Source organism: Dermochelys coriacea, chromosome 2 (assembly GCF_009764565.3).
Source record: "Dermochelys coriacea isolate rDerCor1 chromosome 2, rDerCor1.pri.v4, whole genome shotgun sequence".
Lineage (NCBI taxonomy): Eukaryota > Metazoa > Chordata > Testudines > Dermochelyidae > Dermochelys > Dermochelys coriacea.
The window spans coordinates 77,134,578-77,155,428 of NC_050069.1; the positions used below are offsets into that span (position 1 = coordinate 77,134,578).

At 40.0% G+C, this 20,851-nt stretch overlaps 1 protein-coding gene across 1 annotated transcript in view; it reads left to right on the forward strand.

The window, feature by feature from the left end:
• CCDC178 (coiled-coil domain containing 178) overlaps positions 1-20,851 on the forward strand; it is a 371,835-nt gene that overhangs the window by 157,790 nt on the left and 193,194 nt on the right. The window contains exons 16-17 of the mRNA XM_043507112.1: positions 370-515; positions 4,190-4,349. Coding sequence (XP_043363047.1) covers positions 370-515; positions 4,190-4,349 — 306 coding nt within the window. The remainder of the gene's footprint in view (positions 1-369; positions 516-4,189; positions 4,350-20,851) is intronic.

The following is a 20,851-nucleotide window of genomic DNA, read 5'->3' on the forward strand; positions in this document are numbered from 1 at the left end:
ATTATTAGAAGCTGTTATGTATATGAGAGTACAGATTAAGAAGGGGTGTGTCAGTTAATGAAGAAGGTATTATTCAATATGCAGTTGTGAGGATACAAATATTAATAGCAAGGTTGTGCAACAAGTTGAGGAACAATAACTTAGACGTGTAAAATTTTGCCCTTAAAGAAACAAAATTATTTCAATTGCACTAAGTGCTTCAACATCACTTCTGAAAATAGTTCTGTCTCTTCAGGTATGCGGTTTCATGCATCGTTGCCCACAATTGTGCACTTAAAATACAGTATCTAGAAATCTAGCCCTCCCTACTTTATACACTATATACACACACACACACACACACACACACACTTTCTTCTTTGTTTCCAGGAAAAATATTCAGATGTTTCCCGTCGGCTAGATGAAACCACTCACATTATTGAAAATTTTCAAAACAGAATTCATGAATTAAATGAATTAGCAGAGACAAAGCAAAGACAAATTGAAACTACAGAGAAATCCCTCATAGAATTGAGGTAAGAATTTCCATTCCTATCAAAGTTTTTTAAAACGTAGCTTTTATGTTATCTGTACACTATTATTTATAGTAAATATAATGCAGTTTTTATCAATAATTTGAAAGTATTTTTGTTTGATTATACTTTGTGGGTTTTGTGCATTTGTAGAAGACGTTCATGATAAATTGTCTGCCTGGTAAATGGTATTTCAGGCATCAGGACTATTTTCCAAAATCTAATAAAATCCATGGTCAGTTGCATCTTTAATTAATGGAGGATTTCTTGTGTTCTGGTTTTTCTCTGTTTCAAGAAATGTGGACTTGCACTTACTGTGACTGATGAGTCCTGAAAATAGTCTCCAAGGGCCCTATCCAGCTGAAAATACCTGTAGCCTTCTAGGCCACGCAAGCCTTGGAGGGCCATATATGATGATTGCACAGCAGGCTTACTCTTCTCCAGGATAAAGGTGAGCCTGCTGTGCAATGTCAAAGAGAAAATAGCTGTGTGCTGTTGAATTGCAAAGTTACTTACAGGATGGGGAAGTCATGAAAAAAGAGTTTCTTGCCTCCACACACTTTAGCTCCCTTCTTCTAGTCACGTTCACTTCCATTTGCAGGTGCTACACATTCCCAACTGCCTGGGATTGGCTTCTTCCAAACCTTGATTCAAGAAGAATGATTCAGCTGAACCTAGTGTTCTGACCTCCAGTCTAGTGGACTCCAAAAATACAGAGGATCAGTGCTCAGCATCTCACATCCAGCGATTGATACTGACATCCATTTGATCAGTTTCATGCAGTGGGATGCTGTATCCCAAACTCTATTCCTTGGTTTTGGCCAAGAATCTTTAAGAGCAACTGAAGTTGGTAGTGAAAGGTTGTAATGTTTGTTTGTTTGTTTGTTTTGGTCACTTCCAGTAACTCTCTGGTTCTGAATAGTTCTTGAGTTCAGCACTCCTTTTGCTGAGGAATTCCTCAAAATTTTTCCAATTCCTACTCTTTAAACCGACCATTGATTTTGAAATTCTGTAAAGAATACTTTGACTATTTCTTGAGCCTCTGCTTCTCAGATATCCCATGTCACTCTTAAAGATCTGAAGTCACTCCACTTCCAAGACTTGGATCCAGATGATTGAAGTTGCTTGTTCCCCATCTAATTTTTACCATTCTCCTCTGCACAGAGACCACACAGCACAAGTGGAATTCCCCATGTGAATTGCTGGAAAACTAGGATAGTGCACCTACGGCATCTATGGTCATTGGAGCACATAGCCTTTGTTTAAAAAAAAAGGGGGGGGGGGAAGGAGGGAGAAAGAAAAGGGAAAGGTTCTTTCTCATTGCTTGCTACTTCTTGCTCATTGTTATTTCCCCTTAGTGAGGATTAGTGGTGAGTATGCAGAAGAAAGGAATATTTCTTATCTGTTCATTTATTTTATTCTATTAATGTCTCTAATAATCTGTCCCAGCAGTTGGCATTTTATGTACGTATCTTAAAGAAGGCTTTCCCTGGAGCCAGTTCCTACTATTTTTTGGGTGGTATGCCTAATTAAATGTTAAATATGCGTATATATTTGGATTACATATTTTAGTTTTGGGTGGTGATTGGTTTAAGTGATTGTTTGTTATACAACTTTAGAAGAACTCTTCTGGTAGATTGCAAGATGGGTAAACCCAAGGTTCCCAGTATCCTCTTCAAAATGCTTGAACTGACCCCATCTATGAGGAGAGAGATCAACTCATCTGTGAGGATTAGTTTCAGAGTAGCACCCTTGTTAGTCTGTATTCGCAAAAAGAAAAGGAGTACTTGTGGCACCTTAGAGACTAACAAATTTATTTGAGCATAAGCTTTCATGAACTACAGCTCACTTCATCGGAGGATTAGTGTAGATGTTGAGAAAATTAAGGCAAGTAGCATGTAAGAAACTTTCCTGTTTGAGTCTGACTCAGTCTCTTAGACCCAATGACAAAAGATCATTCAAATACCTCAATAGATTTTTAGTCTGTTCATCAGCAGTCCCATGATATGGGAGTTACTGTTTCTGTGAAGAAACCGTGCACACTTGAAGGAAGCAGCTGGAGGCAACAGCCCTTGATTCCAAGTGCTGATTCCTGCCTAGCTTGGTGGAGAAACTGGAGACATGGGGTTCCTGCTGCTGCCTTCACTCATGGCTATTGCTTACTTTCTAGCTTACTCTCTCACACTTTTATCTGATCTCCTCTTCCACTTATTACTGTTTAACTGCAAAAAAAAAATTAAAAAAAAGGCAAAAGCCTAAACATAAACTACAAGAATAAAATAGAAATTTTGACCTATATAGTACTAAAACAGTACTATAAAATGAAAAATTGTCCAGAGTAGCGGCAGCTGTGTAACTGAAAAGACTACCACAAATCCCTATGCTAACACACTAATTAAGGAAAACACAGTCCCACCTAAAGCCAATCAAGGCAACCCAATAAAAATGGTGAACCATTCTGAAAAACCTTACTGCTTTTCACTCTCCCTGGGAAAAACAAAAACCCTATAGAAAATGCATAGAACTAGCAATTCTAAGCAAGAACTGGCACATTGCCAACTGCACCAAGCTCCTCTTGTTTCACTGGGGATAGAGAGGGGCAAGTTTGATTGGATTAGTGGGAGATAGCCAACACCTGGGGTCCTAAGGGAACTGGGAGTGTGCATACTTAATCATGCTGGAACCTTTCCCTTCCCTGTGCTAACTGCCTACATAATGTGCCTGGGACATAAGGAGAAGAAAATAGGAGCAGAGGGACAGATTAAGGGGCACATACTAGTGACAGGGGCAAGCGGGGGAGAAGCAGTGCAGAAGGGTCTGTAACCAATAGAACATACTTTCTTCCAAACCTTGGAATTGAACCCAGGATTTCTGAATCTCAGCATTTCTATGCTTTCAGCAGATAGCTGTAAATCCCACTGGCAAAGTATGTGTCTCATTCCTCGCTAGTGTCTAGTTCTACTACTGCTACTAGATATGCAGTTAGTAAGTGGTAGAGGTCTGTGCAGTGGATGTAAAGTTTCCAGTACTGCTGATGACACATGTGAGATCACCATGATTATACATGAAGGAATTTTTGTGCGTTTCAGTTTGCTTTTTTTAAAAAAAATGAAGGAAATTGCATTACCCACACCTCCCCACAAAAAGCTATTTTAAAACAACATTTAGGTTACAAAGTAAAGCACTGAAAAGTTAGGAAATGCCAGACTTAAGGTTTCCTGTGCAACCTTTATTCATCCCCTTGTGTATATGCATTATGACAGTCTTTAATTACATGATCAAATACTATATTATCTATCGGACTCCTACTTTGCTATATTTTATTTTTCATACCCTTTTGTGTGAAAAATGTGGCTCCATTAGTAACATGAGTACTCGTATATGGACCTCTGAGGAAAATGAAAATTATAACAAGTACATTTTAGAAACCTCTAAAGGTGGCCTAACGTAGTAGTCAGATGGAGATGGATTAGTGGGCAGAGTACATGTGAGGTTGTTCAAAAGAACATGTTATATCTATCATATGGTTCTATATGGTTTTTCAAATGGATCTTAACATATGTGAGATTTGTCTGTCTTTTTGTCTACAGTAAAATTAAATATTAAACTATATAAGGTAAGACTAAAAATCAGTTTATAATATTTTAATTTTTATTAAGAACTTTTTTCTTTTAAAGGGAAAATTTTAGTGCTGTTAGCTGTAAGCAGGAGAAAAATCAGATGATAACTGATTACCTCCAGAACGAATTAGAAAAATATGAGAAGAGAATACAGCATGAGGAAAAAACATATGGAGAATTACTATGGACTAGACAGAAAAATTTGGAAGATATGAAGGTGGGTACCATTAGAACTGTTTTGTTTAACAGAAGTAAAACAGTAAATATCACTTAAATCTGGTTAGTTACTGACTTCTTTTAAATACTTAAGCACAATTTTATTAAATTTTCAGTATATAAGAGCACAATCTTCTTGGCAATATGCAAGTAACATCCCCTATTGACGTCCAGTGCTATTTTTCTGTGTTAGGACTGTAGGATCTGGTCCTGACATTCCTAAATGACTTCCTTTAGGATAAGTATACAGTTATTAATTTGATGCTGCAGTGCTAATTTTACATGTATGTTTAATGTGTTAAGTGTTTCCTGTTCCATTTTCCTGACCTCTGTTCTGCAAAGCAATGAATACACTAAATCTTTTATCACTTTATAAATGGGAAGGCAACAGATAATCCATAATGGCATCTTCTATATGAAATTTGACTAGAGCACTGATGCTGTATTTGGCACCAAGCAGATGGACCCCCTGAGCCTGTGTAGAGTTAATTGCAAAATCAGGGCCTAGTGAAGCAGAAGTTTAGAAAATACAGTTGCTTTTGCTACAAAACTCTTACGAGAAATCAGTTACTGTAAAATTCCCTAAATTCTATATTGAAGAATTATTTTCACATTTTAGTTTTTCTATCTAAGATAAAGAAAAATTAAGTTGTTTCTTTTTTTGTCATTGACAACATTTAATTTCTGTTTGTGCTTTGCATACAACTGATACTAAAAATACTTGCATGGTTCTAAGAACACTGATTGATTAATATTTTTATCTTCAAAACAATCTTAGATTATTAAAATTTGACATAATTTTAAAAATTTACTTTATTGTACACTTAACCACTATATCGCTTGTTTCGTTTTTGCAGTTCACTCAGATTAGGCATTGAAAATAGACGAATCGCTTCTATAGTCATTTTTACTTAGTTTCATTTTCCAGCTTTGATGTACTAGCACAGTGATACTGTACAGTATTTTAATTGCAAACACTACAGGGGACTGTTTAAATTGAAGTAAGATTTTTTTTTTCATTCAGATATTACCAAAACAATGTATAAAACATTTTAGTTAACATTGGACCTGTTTCTCTCCTGCCTTTGCACACTGCAGGTATTTATGCTTGTGCAAAGTAATACATGTGAATGTGAAATATCAAATCACTCCACTCACAATAGTGGCAGTAGTGCTTTATGCTCACTTTGCATTGGTACAGTGTTGTAGAGAATAAGGCCCATTATTTTTTTCAAAACTTGGTTTTGTTTGTTTCTACAAAGCCTGTGTTGATCAGAACACACAGGAGAATGAACATAGATACAGAGGTAGATTTAAAAGTAGAAGTTTTGCAACTTCATTAACTGTTAACTTTAATGGGAAACTGCACTAAACCCCCAAATACCAGGCATTTATTTGGGTTCAGTGCAGTGTGAAATGGATAACATACCAAATAACCAATATTCAGGCTTGCCCCTCTTCAGCCTAACCCTGGGGATTCACCCTCTTGCTCTGTCCCTGTTACTATAAGGCATGTTTTCTAGTCTTTTATTCATTCTCAAGACTCTTCTCTGAAATCTCCAATTTATCAACATCCTTCTTGAATTGTGGATTCCAGATCTGGACACAGTATTTCAGCAGTGGTCATATCAATGCCCAGTACAGAGGTAAAAAAAACTTCTCTATGTCTACTCAAGATTCCCCTGTTTATGGATCCAAAGGTTGCATTAGCCTTTTTGGCCTTAGTGTCACACTAGGAGCTCATGTTCAGCTGATTATCTACCACAATCCTCAAATTTTTTCAGAGTCACTGCTTCCCAGGATAGAGTCCTTCCCCCATTCTGTAAGGCCTACATTCTTTCTTCCTAGATGTATACATTTACATTTAACCTTATTAAAACATATATTTTTGCATATACTCAGCTTATCAAGCAATCCAAATCACTCTGTTAGTGACCTGTCCACTTCATTATTTACTACTCCCCCAATTTTTTATGTCAACTTCAATTTTTTATCCGTGATAATTTTACGTTTTCTTCCAGGTCATTGTTAAAAATATTATATAATGTAGGGCCAAGAACCGATCCTGGTGGGACTCCATGAGACACATACCAGGTCGATGGTTATTATATTAATTTATGTGTATTACTATAACGCCTACGAGCCCTAGTCAAGGACCAGGACCCCTTTGTAAGAGGGCTGTACAAAAACAGAACAAAAAGGCAGTACCTGCCCCAAAGATCTTAAGATCTAAGTGCTGTGATAGTGTCTTTAAACCTTACATTTTGCAGATACAAAACAGTGTGCTTTCCCAAAATGTATACTAACATATACACTTACATTCAATACTGATGTGTCTGGTATAAATGCATAGAAAGCTGAGGATCCCGTCACAGACACTGGGATCATATTTGAAAAGAGATTTCCAAAAACTACTCTTCAAGAGGATCCCTTGGCATGCTATTCTTTTAGCTCTAGCACAAATACAGTTAAGATTGTATTATTACCTGCTACAGTACTTACATGATTAGTATCCTATCAATTAAAATAATTACAAGTAGGATTATTCTGTTTTTTGAAGCTGGAGAAAGAATTCCTGAATAACCAAACTCCCTCCCTGTCCTTTCCCAACCTTAAATCTAGTCTCACATTTAGGTCTAGCTATTGGATGAACTGTAATCATGTGCTTCTAAAATGCAGATTCATATACCTATCAAACAAACTTGATTACATATGAAAGTAATAATCTGGAATAAATTCTGTTACACATAGCATCCAGAGATATACTGCTATTTTATGTTTTCTTTCAAAGGATAGCAATGGACATCACTGTCTATTTCTGTTAAAATCCTTAATGAACAATAATTTCTAGAAGGTGTTCTATTCTATTAATTAATTACAATGGTGTGTGATACTAGGGTGATTAATAATAGATGGATATTTCTTTATGATAGCTTTTAAACTTGCATTTACAAATATCAGTTTTTCCCCAAAAATTGAAGTAGACCTCCCCAAATATATACAAATATGCTTTGTTTGAAACAAATTGCTTTCCATAGTGGCAGGGCTTTCTCTTTCCCCCCAAAAGTACAGGATGGAAATTACTGACATTAAAAATACCAAGTAGAGCTGTGCAGGAACTGAAATTTCCATTTCACTATAAATTCTGTGATTTTGAAATTTGTTTCATTACAAAGCTGAAAGAGAACAAATAATTTCAAAATTTCCTGTATGTACGTGTATATGTCCAGAAGTAAGTTTCGGTGATGATAAAAGGCATTTTGAATGATAAAAAGTTCCATTGGAAAAATTCAACCAATTTTAATGCCAAATCATGATATGATGCTTCATCAGCTAGCATTACTAATGAAAGCTTATGCAGAATAATGTATGTCAGCAGTGCATATTACAGAAATAAAATATCACCGTGGTTCTTCAATATCATTCTTCTATGGGTGCTCCATTGTAGGATGTGTATACACGGGTGTGCTGTCAATTGGAGATTTGAATTAGCAGTGTTTGCACCTGTGCACCTCATGGCCTGCTGATTCAGAGCGAGGCAGATAGGTTGAAGCAGATCTGCCACCCCTCCAGTTCCTTTTCAGCTGCCTGCAGCTCGAGACAGAGCATCTGCATGTTTGCTGCTTCCTAGAAAGTACTTAGTCATTCTTCCATTATTCATTTTATTTCTTTTATTTTTTTAACTTATTATTAAGTTATTTGGCACAAATTTATGCCTTGGGGAGAGGGTCTACCTTTTTTCTTTTCCCCAATCTCCAGGACTGATTCCTTGGCCCTCTCAGCCTTATATCTGTTGTATGCCCAAGGCCCCAGGATTCAAAGACTGTCAGATTTGAAAAATGTTTTGTCCCTGGAGCAATGGGCATTATATCTGTCCCTGGTGCCTCAGAGACTCTCATGTCCCATCCCAAGTGCAAAGTCTGTATGGAGTGTAAGAGCAGGTCTTGCAAAGGGAGCTGAGCTGACAGACAGCTGCAGCGGCACAGGAGCCAGCAAACAGAGCTCTAAACAGGGGAGTTTGAGTGGGAGTTCTGTTGGAGGAGAAGGTAGTTGTACTTGGTTTTGTATTTTTAGTATTTGTATTTGTGTGTGTGTGTGTGTGTGTGTAGGGGTTTTGTGCTGGGAGAGCAGCTGAGCCTGATTAGGGGGTGGGGCTTTGTGCTGAGAGAGCAGCTGAGCCCTGCCTAGGGGGTGGGGCTTCTGACTAGGGGCCCTATAAAGGTAGCCAGCCAGTCAGGCAGTGGCACAGGAGCTAGCAAACAGAGCTCTAAACAGGGGAGTTTGAGTGGGAGTTTGCAAGGGGAGTTTGGATTGTGGTGCTTGTTTGGGGTTTGCTTTTGCTGGGGGGGGGGGTGGTCTTTTTGCTGTGGCTTGTGTTTCCCAGATTAACAGGATTTAGGTGGGAAGGAGATGACAGATACAGAGGCAGCTGTGGGAGTGACTCTTGTAGTGGAAGACACATTGAGGATGACTGGATGTGGAAGCTGTGGTATGTACATGATCTTGGAGGGAGGAACAGGTAAGAGTTTTTTCTTCATGAAATGCCGTCTGATAGAGCTGATGGAGGAAAAGATCCGAGGTTTGGAGATGCAGGTGGAAAGTCTGGTTGAGTTTAGGAAGGGGTTTGAGCAGATGATGGAGCAAAGATATGAGGTATCTGAAGGGAAAAGCTCAGACTCACAGATGGAAGCAGGGCTGGGGAATTTTGAGGAGAGACTGGATGAGGAAAGTGGTCAGTGGAAACATGTGACTCAAAGAACCAGGCAGAGAAAAAGACGGGCTAGTGAAGGAGAAATAGAGCTTAGGAACAGGTTTGCAGAGTAGGAAAATGAAGAAGGGGCTCAGCAGGTACTTGTTGAAGGTGGAAGGGTAAGGAAGAAGAGAAGAGAGGCTAGTCCTATAGAAAAAGGGGAAGAGTCAAGGGAGACTACACCAAATATGAGCCCCAGGAGGATACAGGATGGGTTGAAGAAGATTGTAAGGGAAAATAGGAATGGAAAGAACTTGCAGCCAGAGGGAACAGGGGAGAGACTGGAGAATAGCACTGTCACCAGGAAAAGGCAGGTCTATGTGATCGGGAACTCTTTATTGAGAAGAATAGACAGGCCTGTAACTAGAGCTGATCCTGAGAATAGAAGGGTGTGCTGTCTTCCGGGTGCTAAGATACGGGATGTAGACCTGAGGTTGAAAAGGATCCTCAAGGGAGCGGGAAAGAATCCCCTAATTATCCTTCATGTGGGAACAAATGATACAGCTAGATTCTCGCTGGAAAGTATTAAGGGAGACTATGCTAGGCTGGGGAAGACACTTAAGGAAATTGAGGCTCAGGTGATCTTTAGCGGGATCCTTCCTGTTCTTAGAGAAGGGCAACAAAGATCTGACAAGATTATGACTGTCAACAGATGGCTTAGGCAGTGGTGCTATAAGGAGGGCTTTGGGATGTATGGCCATTGGGAGGCATTCACAGACAGAGGTCATTTCTCTTGGGATGGACTTCATCTGAGTAGGGAAGGAAATAGACTTCTAGGATCTAGGCTGGCACAACTGGTAAAGAGAGCTTTAAACTAGGAATTGGGGGGAGATGGATGGGAGATGTCCAGAAAATCTCCACGCCAGATTTTAGCATTGAGAGGGAAGAAGATGAAGTAAGAATGGATACAGCCGTGGGTAGGAGAATGTATATAAGGAGTGAGGGCGGTGTGGATACTAGTCTAATAGGTTATACTGGCTGTAGAATGACTGTGCCTAATAGGGTACAAACTGTGAGCGAGTCCAAACAGCAAAAATTAAGATGATTATACACCAATGCGAGGAGTCTATGTAACAAAATGGAGGAACTAGAGCTACTGGTGCAGGAAGTGAAACCAGATATTATAGGGATAACAGAAACATGGTGGAATAGTAGTCATGACTGGACTACAGGTATTGAAGGGTATGTGCTGTTTAGGAAAGACAGAAACAAAGGTAAAGGGGGTGGAGTAGCATTGTATATCAATGATGAGGTAGAATGTAAAGAAATAAGAAGTGATGCAATGGATAAGACAGAGTCTGTCTGGGCAAAAATTCCATTGGGGAAGAAAACTAGTAAAGCCTCTCCTACGATAGTGCTTGGGGTGTGCTATAGACCTCCGGGATCTAATTTGGATATGGATAAAGCCCTTTTTAATGTCTTTAATCAAGTAAATACTAATGGAAACTGCATGATCATGGGAGACTTTAACTTCCCAGATATAGACTGGAGGACCAGTGCTAGTAATAATAATAGGGCTCAGATTTTCCTAGATGCGATAGCTGATGGATTCCTTCATCAAGTAGTTGCTGAACCGACTAGAGGGGATGCCATTTTAGATTTAATTTTGGTGAGTAGCGAGGACCTCATAGAAGAAATGGTTGTAGGGGATAATCTTGGCTCAAGTGATCATGAGCTAATTCAGTTCAAACTAAATGGAAGGATTAACAAAAATAAATCTGCAACTAGGGTTTTTGATTTCAAAAGGGCTGACTTTCAAAAATTAAGGAAATTAGTTAGGGAAGTGGATTGGACTGAAGAACTTATGGATCTAAAGGTAGAGGAGGCCTGGGATTACTTTAAATCAAAACTGCAGAAGCTATCGGAAGCCTGTATCCCAAGAAAGGGGAAAAAATTCATAGGAAGGAGTTGTAGACCAAGCTGGATGAGCAAGCATCTTAGAGAGGTGATTAAGAAGAAGCAGAAAGCATACAGGGAGTGGAAGATGGGAGGGATCAGCAAGGAAAGCTACCTAATTGAGGTCAGAACATGTAGGGATCAAGTGAGACAGGCTAAAAGTCGAGTAGTGTTGGACCTTGCAAAGGGAATTAAAACCAATAGTAAAAGGTTCTATAGCCATATAAATAAGAAGAAAACTAAAAAGGAAGAAGTGGGGCCGCTTAACACTGAGGATGGAGTGGAGGTTAAAGATAATCTAGGCATGGCCCAATATCTAAACAAATACTTTGCCTCAGGCTTTAATAAGGCTAAAGAGGATCTTGGGGATAATGGTAGCATGACAAATGGGAAGGAGGATATAGAGGTAGATATTACCATATCTGAGGTAGAAGCGAAACTGAAACAGCTTAATGGGACTATATTGGGGGGCCCAGATAATCTTCATCCAAGAATATTAAAGGAATTGGCACCTGAAATTGCAAGCCCATTAGCAAGAATTTTTAATGAATCTGTAAACTCAGGAATAGTACCGAATGATTGGAGAATTGCTAATATAGTTCCTATTTTTAAGAAAGGAAAAAAAAGTGATCCAGGTAACTACAGGCCAGTTAGTTTGACATCTGTAGTATGCAAGGTCCTGGAAAAAGTTTTGAAGGAGAAATTAGTTAAGGACATTCAAGTCAATGGTAAATGGGACAAAATACAACATGGTTTTACAAAAGGTAGATCGTGCCAAACCAACCTAATCTCCTGTTTTGAAAAAGTAACAGATTTTTTAGATAAAGGAAATGCAGTGGATCTAATTTACCTAGATTTCAGTAAGGCATTTGATACCGTGCCACATGGGGAATTATTAGTTAAATTGCAGAAGATGGGGATCAATATGAACATCAAAAGGTGGATAAGGAATTGGTTAAAGGGGAGACTGCAACGGGTCCTACTGAAAGGCGAACTGTCAGGTTGGAGGGAGGTTACCAGTGGAGTTCCTCAGGGATCGGTTTTGGGACCAATCTTATTTAATCTTTTTATTACTGACCTTGGCACAAAAAGTGGGAGTGTGCTAATAAAGTTTGCAGATGATACAAAGCTGGGAGGTATTGCCAATTCGGAGAAGGATCGGGATATTATACAGGAGGATCTGGATTACCTTGTAAACTGGAGTAATAGTAATAGGATGAAATTTAATAGTGAAAAGTGTAAGGTTATGCATTTAGGGATTAATAACAAGAATTTTAGTTATAAGTTGGGGACGAATCAATTAGAAGTAATGGAAGAGGAGAAGGAACTTGGAGTATTGGTTGATCATAGGATGACTATGAGCTGCCAATGTGATATGGCTGTGAAAAAAGCTAATGCGGTTTTGGGATGCATCAGGAGAGGCATTTCCAGTAGGGATAAGGAGGTTTTAGTACCGTTATACAAGGCACTGGTGAGACCTCACCTAGAATACTGTGTGCAGTTCTGGTGTCCCATGTTTAAAAAGGATGAATTCAAACTGGAGCAGGTACAGAGAAGGGCTACTAGGATGATCCGAGGAATGGAAAACTTGTCCTATGAAAGGCGACTTAAGGAGCTTGGCTTGTTTAGCCTAACTAAAAGAAGGTTGAGGGGAGATAGGATTGCTCTCTATAAATATATCAGAGGGATAAATACAGGAGAGGGAGAGGAATTATTTCAGCTCAGCACCAATGTGGACACAAGAACAAATGGGTATAAACTGGCCACCAGGAAGTTTAGACTTGAAATCAGACAAAGGTTTTTAACCATCAGAGGAGTGAAGTTTTGGAATAGCCTTCCAAGGGAAGCAGTGGGGACAACAGATCTATCTGGCTTTAAGATTCTACTCGATAAGTTTATGGAGGAGATGGTATGATGGGATAATGGGATTTTGGTAAGTAATTGATCTTTAAATATTCAGGGTAAATAGGCCAAATCCCCTGAAATGGGATATTAGATGGATGGGATCTGAGTTACTATAGAAAATTCTTTCCTGGGTATCTGGCTGATGAATCTTGCCCATATGCTCAGGGTTTAGCTGATTGCCATATTTGGGGTCGGGAAGGAATTTTCCTCCAGGGCAGATTGGAGAGGCCCTGGAGGTTTTTCGCCTTCCTCTGTAGCATGGGGCATGGTTGACTTGAGGGAGGCTTCTCTGCTCCTTGAAGTCTTTGAACCATGATTTAAGGACTTCAATAGCTCAGACATGGGTGAGGTTTTTCATAGGAGTGGGTGGGTGAGATTCTGTGGCCTGCGCTGTGCAGGAGGTCGGACTAGATGATCAGAATGGTCCCTTCTGACCTTAGTATCTATGAATCTATGAAATTCTTCCTCATGGAACTCTCAGGCCCATCGGGTTTGAATTTCCCCACCGCCCCTGAGTATTTCAGCAGTTCCCAGGGCTTCTTTGGAGGTAAAACATGCCAAGAAAAGAAAGTCTCCCTCTACTGAGAGAAGAAAAAGATACAAGTCACTTCTTTAGAACTATTTCTGAGAAGACCTCATGTCCCAGAATGGGTACCTCTGAGGCTCTGTCAGGCATCAGCACTGGGCCATTGGTACCATCTAAACAGATCTCTCAGGATAGCACTGAGACTCGTCAAAATCAAGGATGTGAGAAAGTCTAAGGCAATGATACTGTCTGTTACTCGGACGCATATGGAGCCCTCTCTTACCTCTGCTCCTCCTATGATACTTCGGATCATATATGCCTGGAGCACAGAGATCCCACTTTGACAACTCCTTTGGCACCAGCTGCAACTCCCTTCCTGTCCCCACAACTAGTTCTCCAGTACCGCCCCTAGTCTAGGCTATAATTTATAAAAGCTTTCCTAAAAACGTTAGGTTTCTCTCACAAGAAGACTTCTTCATTTTGGAGGAACTAGTGTCACCCCTTTACCTGAGAGTTTACCACAGTATCTCTGTGCCCGCCAGTCACCTCCTCTCTTCAGGTTCCAGCAAGTGTTCAACACTTGGTACTTACCCATCCATCAGTCTATATGCTGCAACCTCCCGTAGCATTTCCGGCACCGATGCCTCCTTTGGAATTGGGACAATACTGGGGATCAGAAGTCTTCAGTGGCTTTTTCTCTGATGCCTCGGAAGCGTACCCTGACAAGGACTTCAGAAGCTGCCACATGCCCATTGAATATGAATTCCCTTCTCCTACCCACCTCTTCAGTGGGACTTTTGGGATCCCTGGACAACCTAAGGTGACCAATAGTGTAGGGCTCCTGCCCTCAAGAGACCACATTTGGAAGTTCCCCAGTCATCTCAACAATCACCAGCACTGCACTCATAGTCACCAGTGCTGCATGTTTCCCTGGTATGGAAGGAAGATCAGGAGCTTCCACTGCCACCTCACAAGGAGGAGATACCTTTTTCCCATACATTTTTTTCCTCTCTGGATAAGGCATTGATGCGATTACCACCATCCTATGCAGACAATTTTAGGTAATTTCAGTACCTAATGAAGAGACTTACAGTATCTCTTCAAATCTTGACAGAGGAGATATGAGGGTCCCGGCACTCTTTGATGGACATTCTTCACACCAGTCTACGTCAGGAAATAGCACTGCCCATTAATGAGGCACTCTTATCTGCCCATTAATGAGGCAGCTCGTAATTTGTGGCAAACACCTGCTGCCATCCTCACATCTATCTGTAAAATGGGAGACAAAAATATTATCTACCAGTCAGTGGACTGGAATATTTCTTCTTACACCCCAGTCCCAACTCCCCGGTTATGGATGCAGTTAATGAGAGAAACTGTCATATTAGAGGTTTCAGAGTAGCAGCCGTATTAGTCTGTATTCGCAAAAAGAAAAGGAGTACTAGTGGCACCTTAGAGACTAACAAATTTATTTGAGCATAAGCTTTCGTGAGCTACAGTTCAGCTTCATCGGATGATGCTGTAGCTCACGAAAGCTTATGCTCAAATAAATTTGTTAGTCTTTAAGGTGCCACTAGTACTACTTTTCTTTTTATCATATTAGTATTCAAGATCCTATGCAAAGGAGGACATGACAACAGCAAAACAAAGACACTGAACTTCAGAAAGACAGATTTCAATCAACTGAGAGAAATAGTAGGCAAAGTCCAATGGAAAGACCAATTAGGAAGAAAAAGAGTCAAAGGGGGCTGGCAGTTCCTAAAAGATGTAATACTAGAGGCTCAAAATCAAGCTATTCTGTTGCAGAGGAAAGATAAGAGCCACAGGAGTCCAATATGGCTGCACAAGGAGCTTTTTAGCTATCTAAAAACCAAAAGAGAGAGAGATAGGAAATGGAAGGAGGGGCATGTCACCAAGGAAGTATAGAGGGAATGGTGTGAGAGTGTACGGACAAAAATCAGGAAAGCCTGGGCAAAGAATGAGTTACAGCTGGCAAGAAATATTAGAGACAACAAGAAGGGGTTCTTCAGACTGTGGCAAATTTCCAGCACTACTTGGATGGGTCTCACACTTTCTCTTCTTGGGGAGGGTTCAGGGCACCATTTCTCTCCCCTGAACTGGGGTATTAACTGACCACTAGTGTCCTAGAGGAGGGGAGTGGAGAGGGAGGGACCCGGGCCCGCCCTGTACTCCGGGTTTCAGCCTAGGGGCCGTAGGGATAGCGGTAAACCGCTTGAACTAGTGGTTCCTTCCCCTGGGCTACTTCCCTCTCCTGCCCTTCAGCTTGTGGGGCTTTCTGCCCTCCCTCTGCACAAACCAGGTGTTTCTTTACCTAGGGTCTTGGTCTTCTTAGCCCACTGCAGCACTTCTCCAAACTCTCTTCTGCTTCTTCTAAACTGCTCTCTGCTCCAACACCAATCCACTCTGCTTCAACTTCTTCTGCTGTCTGATTGAAGAAGGGGGGTTTTATCAGGTGACTGACTTCAGGTGCTCTAATTGGCTTCAGTTGCTTTAATTAATCTATAGCAAACTTTCTTCCCTCTACTGGGAATAAGGCTTCCTTCTAACACTCTCCTGCTGCCCTCTGGCCATGCTGTATCACAAGACAAACATGTCAGACAAAAAAGAAAGATCAGGGATGATGTGGGTCTGCTGCTCAGTGGAGAAGGTGAGCTGGTAACAGAAGATGATAGAAAGGCAGAGCTGCACAAAGCTTACTTTGCTTCAGTCTTCTCACAAAAAATAACTTGGGACCAGATGACTAGCAAAGTTACCATAGACGTTAAAGGGGAAGAGAGGCAGATTAGGATAAGTAAATAACATGTAAAAGATCTTCTGACCAATTTGAATGAATTCGGATTAGTGGAGCCTGGTGTTATTCACTCCAGGGTATTAAAGGAATTAGGTGGAGAAATCTCAGTGCCACTGGCAAGAATATTTACAAACTCATGGATAACAGGAGAGATCCCGGAAGATTGGAAAAGGGCTAACGTAGTGCCCATCTTTAAAAGGGGAAAAAGGAAGAGCCAGGGAATTATAGACCAGTAAGCCTGACTTTGAGGTAGAGCCACCTACTTGTGTAACTTGGAAGTGATTTTTGATTTGGACAACATCTACACAGATTCAGCCTTTATTAGACATTATTCTATCACTACAGCATCAATATTGGATGCAAAGTTTGGAAAGACAATCCTACACCCACTATTTAATAAGACTCTGAACCCACCTCCTGCTGGAACTGCTTGTGAGTCACCTGGGAAAAGACGGTTACTTACCTATATTATAAAAAGAAAAGGAGTACTTGTGGCACCTTAGAGACTAACAAATTTATTTGAGCATAAGCTTTTATGAGCTACAGCTTACTTCATCGGATGCATTCAGTGGAAAAAACACTTTTTCTGCTTTTTTCCACTGAATGAAGTGAGCTGTAGCTCACAAAAGCTTATGCTCAAATAAATTTGTTAGTCTCTAAGGTGCCACAAGTACTCCTTTTCTTTTTGTTTCTTTTTACAGACTAACACAGCTGCTACTCTGATACTGATATTGTAAATGTTGTTTTTTGAGATGTGGATGCACACGTATTCCCCGACCCATCCTCCATACCTCTGCATTGGAGTCTTCAGCTGGGGATTTCAGTGCAAAGGAACTGAGGGGGGTCAGGGCAATGCTGCCCTTATGTACCCATGGGAAGGACGTGAGCACCACCCCTATGGGTACTACTAGGCAAAATTCTCCATATTTGGTGCTCTGGGAATGCACAAACCTGAGTGGAATATGTCTCCACCCACATCTTGAAGAACAATGGTTACAATACAGGTAAGTAACTGTCTTTTCCCAAAACAAAGGGCAGTTGGAGGGCAATCCTAAAACTCAAAAACATGACTACCTACGTTCTTTTGCAGCATTTCAGGATGGTGATCCTGGCTACCATAATCCCTTGTCTGAGTCAATGCGATTGGTTTACTGCTCTCAACCTTCAATATGCATATTTTCATGTTGCTGTGCACTCCTCCCATAAATATTTTCTGTGGTTTGTTGCTGGTTCAAAATCTTACCAACATCATGCCCTCCCCTTCAGATTTTGGATGGCCCCCATCAGCGGGGAAGAACCTGGAGCATTCATGGCTCACTGCCTTATGTTACCTTCTATTGTGACAAGGTAATGCTACGCCCCAATCCTCGGTTTATCACATAAGTTTCATCAGACTTCCATATCAACAAGGATATCCATCTGCCAGTATTCTTCACCAAACCTCCCTCTTCCAGAGACGAAATAAGCCTTCACACTGTAGATATTTGGAGGGCACTACCATTCTATCTGGATAGGACTAAATGCTTTGGGGTTTCCCCTAGGCTGTCCATACCCTTTTCTGAAAGAATGAAAGAACAATCAATCTCCTTTTAAACATTATCAGAGTGGATTTCAGGTTGAATCATAGCCTGTTAGGAGATCATATGAGATCACCCTCCCCAGAGTGTCAGCAAATTGCATCAGGGCTCAATTCACTTCAGTTACCCTCCTCAATGACATTCCCATCACTGAAATTTACAGGGCCACAGCTTGGTCTTAAGTTCACCTGTTCTCCAAATATTACACTACTCTATCTGCATCCAACACTGATGCCACCTTTGGTGTTGCTGTCCTCTGCACCATCTTGGATTCACCCCCCTCCGTACCCATCTCCATGTTGAGTTATTGCTCGAGAGTCTTCTACTGTGGAGTTCCCATAGAGACACGTATTTGAAAAAGAAGGAAAGAGTACATAATTTTCAGTAACTAGAATTCTTCAGGATGTTTTGTCCCTCTGGGGGCTCCACCTCCTGCCCTCCTCCTCTACTATGGAGTCTCTAATTCTGTAGTTGAGAAGGAACTGGTGCAACAGAGGATCCATTCTTCCCTATGTGCCCTCGTTCTGAAGCATGAGGCTGTGTGGTCCATAGGCATAGACCTGCAGATACTGCTAATCCAAATCTCTGGTTGAGAGAACACAAACGTGTGCACACCATACAATGGAGCATCCATAGAGTCAAAAATCTCGAAGAACCTCAAGTTATTGAAAGGTAAGTAACCTCTTCTTGTGGTGAATGTACTAAAAAATATTGAAGGAAAAACTAAATCAAACCAAACTATTTCCTGAATAATATAACATATATTAATTATCTTTTATGATCTATTAGAGATCTATATAGGTCATCTTGTTTTTTTTCTAGCTATTTTTCAGTGTGTCAGCAGGTGTTACCTTCAGAGCAGTCACCATATGTTATTTACAAAAAATAATTTTAATCAACATTAATGGATTAATTAATAATAATAAATAAATAATAAAATAAAATAATAAATAAATAATAATAAAAATCATCCATTAAAAATGGATTGTAGCATATGCGTGTAAACACAGGAGTTTACATTTCAATATGTGGCAAAAGATGGAGGATATTTTTTTAAAAGCTGCAAAGAGCCACAACTCCCTCTAGGCTATTTTGTGTGTGTGCAGGGTAAGGGTAACAAATCGTCTGGCTATAAAATTGTCTTTAATTAGTCGACTCAGTGGCTTCCAACAGTGTGCTACACTGGTATGTTGGAGTCCCATGTTACAAGATAGACTTCTGAATCTCACTCCCTGCTCCTGGGTAGACTTAGCATATTGTGAATGTGACTTATATGGTGTCCTGTGGGGAGTGCTGACATTATTACCCAAATAACCATCCTACTGTCTCATTTTATTGGCTAATGGGGAAGTTATACACCTGCCCTCCTGAGGAATATGCACAGCTGGAGTCTGGGTGCTATGGTGGTAATAACATTTTGAGTGAGAATGGAAGGGATGGAAAGGGAAGGGCAATGGAAATTTAAAAAACAGATTTATCTTAGTGCTCACTGAGAGGCAAGTCATATGGCAAAAAATACAGCAACCCCGACTGTAAATATAGATTAATAGTATTGCAACAGTCAGAATTATGATATAAAAAATGGGAACAATTATCAGATATGGTGTCTGATAGTGAAGGTTGTGCTTAACCTTCTCACTCAGAAACTTTTGAAAATGCTTTTGGTCTTTTTCCTTAGATTTGGAAGAAATTATCTTCTGCAGTTTTTGAGTTATAGGGTAAAAATATACTTTGTGCAATAAAAATTGCATCAGTTTGTTTCCCTACAGAGAACTAAAATACCATCAGGACATTGAAACTTGACCTGTTAAAAATCCTTCTTCAAGAGTGCATCCAGGTCTATTTTCGAGGGGAAAAAATTGGCTAAAAATAAACAAAGTTATGCCCACTTGAAAATTACATACTGTATGTGCACAGAATTGTATTTTGCCAAGTCTAAGAGTTTCCACTCCTGGAAATGTGGTCTATATTTTTTTTCCAGAAGTGCACACCCTTTTCAAAAAGAAAAGGAGTACTTGTGGCACCTTAGAGACTAACAAATTTATTAGAGCATAAGCTTTCGTGAGCTACAGCTCACTTCATCGAAGTGAGCTGTAGCTCACGAAAGCTTATGCTCTAATAAATTTGTTAGTCTCTAAGGTGCCACAAGTACTCCTTTTCTTTTTGAGAATACAGACTAACACGGCTGCTACTCTGAACCCTTTTCAAAGTATGTTAATGGGCACTTGGTGGCCTTTAGGATTTAAAGCAGCTTAAATGTCTATGCCACCTTAATTCCTTAAGACAAGTTAAGCATCTATACTCACTTAAGGACTTAGAGGTTTAAGTGCTTACACTGCCTTAAATCCTTAAAGCAGCAGTGGAGTGTTAGCATTTGAAAATCATTTTCTTTTATAATAACTAAAAATCAGGGAAATTAAATGCAAAAAAAAAACATTAATGCAGCATGAAGGATGCAGTTATACTTGAGAGAAATAGGAAATTCAAAAGCTTGTTCCTGCAGCAATATTAATTTGGTCATATTATCAGTACACATGTATGCTATTCTTGTTAATCTAACTGAATATTTAAATTGATACTTGCTGTTTATATTAAATGTCTAACATAACATATACAGGATGTCTAATATGGCTGATTTAGCATAGTTGTAGCACTGTTGAAATTTGCATTTTCTGATTGTGTGTTAGTTTTAATTATGTAATCTTAGAGTAGTTATTGTGATACTTAAGCTTCAAACTGCGTTGGGGACAGGGTACCTGGTTCTTGGGGGCATTCTGCTTGTGCTGAATGAGTACATACCAGAATGTCACATCTCATGCTGGTGCAAATGAACCTCACTCCACATCCTTTGGGGAGCATAGCACTGGGGCAATGCTATTCCTCCTCTTAGTGCTTAGTGAACATGAAGACTGACATTATGTCTGATTTCTGTGCTGGGGTTGAAGAGGGAGGAAAGTGGACTCCCTTGCATCCGCCCCCTGCCGGGTATGTCCATGGAGAGTCAGCCATAATCTGGCCTTTAATGCTGTAATATTTT